The following is an 8,168-nucleotide window of genomic DNA, read 5'->3' as shown; positions in this document are numbered from 1 at the left end:
TAGAGAATACATATTATTATTTTAGAGAATATATAATTATTTTATAGAATTATTTTTTATATAATTATTTTATAGAATATAGAATTATTTAAATCATTTTATTTAAAAATAATGATTTAAAAATAATCATTTTTTAATCATTGTCAAATAAAATAATTTAAAAAGAAGCGAAAAAAGGTTAATTTTAAAATAAAATATAATATATTTACCATCAGATTGCTCCATCAGTGCCCGATGTCTCTCCCAGACCTCCACCTCCTCTCAGAATATGCACAGGACACTCGCGTAAAACACTCGCGAATACATTGTAATCGCGCGCGGACTATAACTTGAGTCCGATAACTTGAACGACACTCCCGAAACGCGCGACGCGACGAACCGGCTGCGGTTCGTTCATTCTTAAATCGGCGGCGAGGGTACGTTAGCTTCCCCGTTGGATTTTTACACGAAGAGAATGATTTGACTCAATATCTAAAAATTTATCTAGATATATTATATTTAGATATCCGAAAATTTTTAAATATTTGAGAAAAAACATTCTTTTCGTGTAAATATCCTCTGGATACTGAGCCCTCCCACCACGTCAAGGTCGTACCCGTGAGAGGGAGGAAAAATAATCTGAAAAATGTAATATATAGTTATTATCTATATTACGATCGGTTAACATTTAGAAACGAACGTCTGCATCACGTCTGCAATTCGTTATCATTGCGAAATAAAGTCAGAGCGGATAAAAGAGTTGAGTCTTTTATTTAGACATAAGTAATTAGAGTCTAAAATGAAATAGGCTAGAGATTAATAAAAAGAAAAATGTTTCTTTTATTATCGATAAATAGTTATGGTTAATTTTTAAATGGATCTCTGTATAGAATCGAAAGGTGTCCAAAAAAAATTTAATTAATTATTAAATTATATTCATTGTGAAAGCAGGAATTGCAATATTTTTGCATGAGAGTATTCAAATTAACATTGCTATGACTCTTGTGTGATACCATTCGTATAGACAAGTAGCCCTGTCGCATGGCGCTCTTCCTCACATTTCTTTTTGAAAAGTAAGTAATCGCGAAAAATGCTAGATATAATACGAAAGTTATATTTCATGAATATTCATATAATACGATTGCTAGTATAATTAATTATTCATAAAGCTTCGTATTAAATTTAGTATTTTTTGCGATTACGTTTCAAAAAGGAAGAAAGAGCGGCAGAGTAAAGAAGAGCGGCACGCAGCACGGATACCTACCTGTACGAGCTTCGGTAAGACGACTGTACGGTAACTACGCATAAACATGACGCTCCGTTCCGTGCCACCCCGTGCCATCCCCACTTCAAGGTCGCGCGTCGCTCGTCTAACTGTCGAAATATTACCGTTAATGCGTATTACAAAATTAAAATCGACTCGTTACGTTTTAATATTCTTCGATGAATATTACACGATGTTTTATTATACTATTTACGTTTAATTTATTTTCGTTTAATTTCTTGAATTCGTTACGCACATAACTCGTCTATATCTTATCTTCTTAAACCAGTATTGATAGTCAGAGCTTATATTCAAGATCGTCTTAAGTACAATTTTAAGAAGTTACGAATCAGAGGACCGTATTAGTGTCTTAAGACATTACTTAAGATAGTCTTGAAATAAGAACGGACTATGAATATCGTCCTTGGATATCTCTAATTTATATATCTGTAAATGTATAATATAAATTCTATTTATATTCATTATTATATTTAGTCCAAATTGTTTTATAATTTTAAAAAATGTTTGCGTTTATCTTTATTTAAAGAATGTATAACTTATTATTAATCTTTATTTGAATGTAAATCATCAAAGAGAGTAATAAAGATTGAGATATAACTCTTAATACACACCTTAGTTTTAAGCAACATTACTATTGGGCAGCCTTACGTAGAATTAATCATCAATTTGCGTTAGTGAATATTTAATTTTCGTAGATTAATGCGCGACACCTAAAACGACTCCGCCTCCCTCAGCGATCGCCGAGCGAATGCCGAAGTGATGACGTAGTCGATCACCGCGCCGCACGGCACGCTCTCCGCTCCCCTCGTTTTTCGCCGCGTGACCTTCCCCTCGTTTTTCATCGGGCTCTGTTTAGATTATACCCAATTATTGCGTATGAAAAATATTCAACAGTTTATTCAATTTTTAAATATTATTCGTATTTTACATGATTTTGACAAACGGTATCGCCGTATATTTTTTTGTGGCATCTCGGGCACAATCCTATATTACTAGCATGTTCTTTTAAATGAATTAGTAATTATTCGCGTGAGATATTTCAATATTATGTCTCAATTTTCATAATTCTTTTTAATGATTCATACTTCAATAAAAGTTGAGAAAATATTCTATATATGTTCTTTATATAAAGATACATGCAAATTTTTTTAATATCGTGAAATAATTTGCGCTAAATACAGCTTTGTGGCTAAAAGTACTAAATATCTTGTTCATCATTATTTCATTTTTCAATTAATAAATTAATTTAAGACATTATTATATATTACTGCAAATTATCCGTGTTTCAGAAATTCTTTAAATTTACGAATAACGCCGATCATGGCTCGATAAAATAACATACAAATTATTTAAAATAAAAAAAAAAAATAAATTCCAGAAACTTATTTAAAATATAAAATCGTAAGAATTTGTAAAAAAACAGGTACAGCTTGTTAAAAATAAAAGATATAAAATAGTTTTTGGAAACTTATATAAAATATTAAATCAGAAATAAATTAGAAGTTATTTAAAATAATAAATTAATATTAAATAACTCTTTTAATTTTTTTATTTAAATTATATACTTTAATTTTCGTCGCTTTTACAAGTATGTAAAAATTATTAATCGGTTCTTATATTTTGATATCTTCAGAAAGTATTTGTAAAGTTGTATATTTATAACAAATTGTATATAAATTGTTATAACTAAATATAATTAACAAAATGAGAAAACTGTACTTTTTTATACAAAAATATAAAACTCTGAAACAAAAATATTTAAAGAAAAAATATGTTTCAATATCTAATCTATAAAGTTGATAAACTACAAAAGCAAAAATCGTTCAAGTTTCGGGTGTCTAAAAAACTTAATTATTTAGTAACTCGAAGATTATGTTTTTTTAGGTTCGTGAAACACGGATAATTTGCAATAGTAATGTCTTAAATTAATTTATTAACTGAAAAATTAAATGACAAGATACTTATATATACTTTCAACTGTCTGCATTATTTAGCGCAAATTGTTCCGCAATATTAATAAAATTTGCATATATCTTTGTATAAAGCATGTATAGAATATTATCAACCTTAAATTATTTATGAATCACTAAAAAGAATAATAAAAATTCAGACATAATGTTGGAATATCAAAAATACTCCACGCATGCAAACACAAGTACTGATTACGTTTACAAGAACCGCGCAAATATTATAATATATGATTTAACAAGGGCTAAAGATGTCACAAAGCAAAGTGCGAAATGTATGACAATAGTCATTTGTCAAAATGTATAATTGAATAATACGTTAATATTTTTCATACGCAATAATTTAAACGGCGCTCGATGAAAAGCAAGGAGAAAGGTCATGCGGCGAAAGCGAGGGGGAGCGGCCCGATTGACTACGTCATCACTTCGGCATTCACTCGGCGAGCGCGGAAGGGAATAGATGTGTGGCACGACCGCTCCGGGTGTCACACATTAATCTACGAAAATTAAATATTCACGAACGCGAATTGACGATTAATAACGTAAGGATGCCCAAATAGTAATGTTGCTCAAAACTAAGGTGTGTACTAAGAATTATATCTTAATCTCTTTATTACTCTCTTTGATGATTTATATTCAAATAAAGGTGAGTAATAAGTTATACATTCATTATATAAATGCAAATATGTTTTAAATTATAAAACATTTTGGACTAAATATGTAATAATGGATATAAAGAGAATTTTCATGTTATACATTTACAGAGATACATAAGTTAAAGATATCTAAGAGCGATTCTCTTTCGTTCTTATTTCTGTCTTAAGTAATGTTTTAAGATATTAATACGGCCCTCTGATTAGTGACTTTTTAAAATTGTACTTAAGATAGTTTTGAATATAAGTTCTGACACTATGAATACCGGCCTAAGATATAGATGAGTTGCGTTCGTAACGAATTTAGAAAATAAAATGTATAATAAAGCATCATGTAATATTCATCGCAGAATATTAAAACGAGTAGATTATTTTACTAATTTTGTAATACGCGTAATATTTCGACAGTTAGACGAGCGACGCGCGACCTTGAAGTGGGGATGACACGGGGTGGCACGGAACGACGCGTCATGTTTATGCGTAGTTACAGTCATTGTCTTACCGAACCTCGTATAGATAAGTAGCCGTACTGCGTGCCGCTCTTCTTTACATTCCTTTTTGAAATGTAATCGCAAAAAATACTAAATTTAATATGAAGCTTTATGAATAATTAATTATACTAGCAATCGTATTATATGAATATTCATGAAATACACTTTCGTATTATATCTAGCATTTTCCGCGATTATACTTTTCAAAAAGAAATGTGAGGAAGAGCGCCATGCGACACGGCTGCTTGTCTATACGAACGGTCACATAAGAGTCATAGCAATGTTAATTTGAATACTCTCGTGCAAAAATATCGCAATTCCTGCTTTCACAATGAATATAATTTAATAATTAATTAAATTTTTTTTGAGCATCTTTCGATTCTATACAGAGATCCGTTTAAAAATTAATCGTAACTATTTATCGGTAATAAAAAAAGAAACATTTTTCTTTTTTATTACTCTCTAGCCTATTTCATTTTAGACTCTAATCATTTATGTCTAAATAAAAGATTCAGCCCTTTTATCTGCTCTGACTTTATTTCGCAATGATAACGAATTGCAGACATGATGCAGACGTTCGTTTCTAAATGTTAACCGATCGTAATATAGATAATAACTATATATTACATTTTTCAGATTATCTTCCCTCTCACGGGTACGACCTTGACGTGGTGGGAGGGCTCAGTATCCAGAGGATATTTACACGAAAAGAATGTTTTTTCTCAAATATTTAAAAATTTTCAGATATCTAAATATAATATATCTAGATAAATTTTTAGATATTAAGTCAAATCATTCTCTTCGTGTAAAAATCCAACGGGGAAGCTAACGTACCCTCGCCGCCGATTTAAGAATGAACGAACCGCAGCCGGTTCGTCGCGTCGCGCGTTTCGGGAGTGTCGTTCAAATTATCGGACTCAAGTTATAGTCCACGCGCGATTACAGTGTATTCGCGAGTGTTTTACGCGAGTGTCCTGTGCATATTCTGAGAGGAGGTGGAGGTCTGGGAGAGACATCAGGCACTGGTGGAGCAACCTTGCGGTAATATTATTTTTTACTTGTATAAAATTAACCTTTTTTTGCTTGTTTTTGAATCATTTAATTTGACATTGATTTAAAAATTATTAAATCATTGTTAAATCATTGTTATTATTAAATCATTGTTAAATAAAACGGATATCGCTGTACATTTCGCGTTTTGCTTTGTGGCATCTCGGACACAATCCTATATTACTTGTATGGTTCTTTTAAATGAATTTATAATTATTAATTAGTAGTAATTATTCGCGTGAGGTATATAAATATGCATAAACATATATAAACATTCATAAATATTTTACGGGAATAATTTTCGCATTATTTTAGGAAAAATCAGATTTAGGTGAAATACACACACACACACACACACACACACACACACACACACACACACACACACACACACACACACACACATATATATATATATAAAAGAATTGCTCATAATTATATGTACAATTATACATAATTATGTATAATTGTACATATAATTATGTATAATTAAGTACAGTTTTTTTACATTTATCTGAACTTGACTTTTTTAAAGACAAACAAAATTATCCTTGTAATTATCTTTTGTATTTTTTCCGTATTTTATTATTTTTATTATACTAAACAATAATTTTACAAAATAAAGAAGGATATACGGATATGTATGAGAACATATTTCATATAGGGAGATGTTTCTTCTAACTTGATCATCTAAAATATCTTTGTTGTTTTTAATGATATGAGGAAATATCAAAGAAGAAAGTTGTTCAATTCGTGGGGACACATATTATGATAAGCAAATAATTTTTCTCAAGATCATATTTCTTGAGACTTCAGACCTCCTCAGACTTTTCTAAATGAAACTGTATGATTTTTTAATATAATATGATTCCCCTAATTATTCTGAGTATAAATATATTAAGGTAATAATATAAAAAACTAATAGTTTTCGATATTTTGTATCTTATTCTGGCATATAATGTTGACATATAATTTTAAATAACTCATAAATTATTAATTTTTTAATAATATTACCGTAATACTTTTATGAAAGAATAATAAGATGAATTAGTGGAAAGAAAACACATAGTTGCTTTCAAAAGATATGCATGCAAAATACTTTGTGTAAGAAGTTTCTTATAATAAAATATTTTCGAAAAAAAGAATTTATAACAAATTTTCTCATTTTTATCACTATCAAATGATATATCTAAATATTAGATTGCCAAATAACAATTTCTTAATCAGTATAATCACGATCTGTTTATTTCATAATATGGCGAAGGAGACCGCGGACATGATTTTATGTACAAACCTTAAGAGAAACTGTCTATTCGTCGACTTCTCACATACATACATGACTCAGTCGCTGAATGGATCGTCAAACGCAGATATCAGAATCAAAAGTATTAATTGTGAAAGTGTTTCAAGTGTTTCAATAATTACGTGTTCAGTGATCTGCAGTAATATGTCACAAATAATTCACACATTTGATAAAAATAAGAAGCATAAACGTGCCACCATAAGTAATGTATTTTCAAGCACGCCAAACAAATCGTTTCCAATAAAGCCTGGTAGTATATCTTTATCTGAGATTGATACAGGTTCTTCTTCAAGTGGAGGTAAAATTACAAGAAATTTAGGGTCACTGATACGAGGTGAGGAAAAAATTATTATACATATACTCATAATTATACTTCTGCAACTTTTCATATTATAGATGAATTATTTTTCGATTGAAATAAAGTCGTAAAGTCTAATAATAAGTTAAAAATTCACCTTTTAATAATAATCACAGTTAATATTTATTATAATAACAAATTGAATTAAAAGTATGTCAAAAGCAATTAAAAGTATATCAAAAACAATTAAAAGTATATCTACCTATTTTAATTATCTAATATCTATTATATTATGTAATTAAAATTAAAGAAAATAAATTTTTAGTAAGATATCTCCAATTTTTTTAAAAATTAAAATAAATATATTATATATTGTAAAATATATATAAATACTTAAATTAATTTATTTTAGTTCTGAAAAACAAGCAGAAAAGATACTCGAAGGAAAAAAGGAAATCAGACATAAAATGGAGAATAAAAGATTCTGATAGCGAATGGGAAGCCAAATCAAAATTCATCAATCAATCTTTAAATGGTTAATGTCAATTAAAGTTAAGAAAAGATAGATAGTTATAAAAGATTTAGAATCTCTTCTACAGAAATATTTTCAAATTGTTGAATATTAAAAACATTTTATTGTATAAGATTCACACTATAAAACTAATGTATTCTTTATATAACAGAGAAACGAAAAAAAAATTTAAAGAGCAAGAAGAAAATCGTCAAAAAGAAGTTAATAGTAACTCAAATAAAAAGCAAGGATAATGAATGGGAAACCGAATCGGAAAAATCAATTAATGAAAAGTCAATATGTTCTCTATCCACCTTAAAGGACGAGCACATAAAATTATTTGAAGATCCGTGCAGTACACCGGAGAAAACTCGAGATGCGCCAACAATACATGAAGATATTCTGCCAGAATCACCGATTTTAGGATTCTTTAGAAAAAGATCACATTTAATTTCAAAAAAGAATGACATCGTATTACAAGATGAACTGCTTCCAGTGAATTTGTTACCATCGGAAATTCGAAATCCAGAGGAAGCAATCGAAGATGAAACAATATTCGGTATATGTTTTATATAAAGTAGTTTATAGGAAATAATTGTCAAAATTTTATTACAATTATTGATAACTATCT

General features: G+C 29.1%; 2 protein-coding genes across 2 annotated transcripts in view; one reads left to right on the top strand and one right to left on the bottom strand.

Moving 5' to 3' along the window:
• The window catches only part of LOC108690411 (liprin-beta-2), a 154,708-nt gene extending 154,395 nt beyond the window's left edge, over positions 1-313 (bottom strand). The window contains exon 1 of the mRNA XM_018197683.1: positions 210-313. The gene's annotated coding sequence lies outside the window, so the exon portion shown is untranslated. The remainder of the gene's footprint in view (positions 1-209) is intronic.
• A 6,559-nt stretch (positions 314-6,872) lies between these two features.
• Positions 6,873-8,168, top strand: part of LOC108690352 — a 3,037-nt gene continuing 1,741 nt past the window's right edge. The window contains exons 1-3 of the mRNA XM_018197597.1: positions 6,873-7,062; positions 7,439-7,561; positions 7,710-8,096. Coding sequence (XP_018053086.1) covers positions 6,873-7,062; positions 7,439-7,561; positions 7,710-8,096 — 700 coding nt within the window. The remainder of the gene's footprint in view (positions 7,063-7,438; positions 7,562-7,709; positions 8,097-8,168) is intronic.

The sequence above is a fragment of the Atta colombica genome, unplaced genomic scaffold (genome assembly GCF_001594045.1).
Source record: "Atta colombica isolate Treedump-2 unplaced genomic scaffold, Acol1.0 scaffold32, whole genome shotgun sequence".
Classification (NCBI taxonomy): Eukaryota; Metazoa; Arthropoda; class Insecta; order Hymenoptera; family Formicidae; genus Atta; species Atta colombica.
Note: the sequence above shows the minus strand (reverse complement) of the source record. Positions and strands in the feature narration are given on the sequence as shown.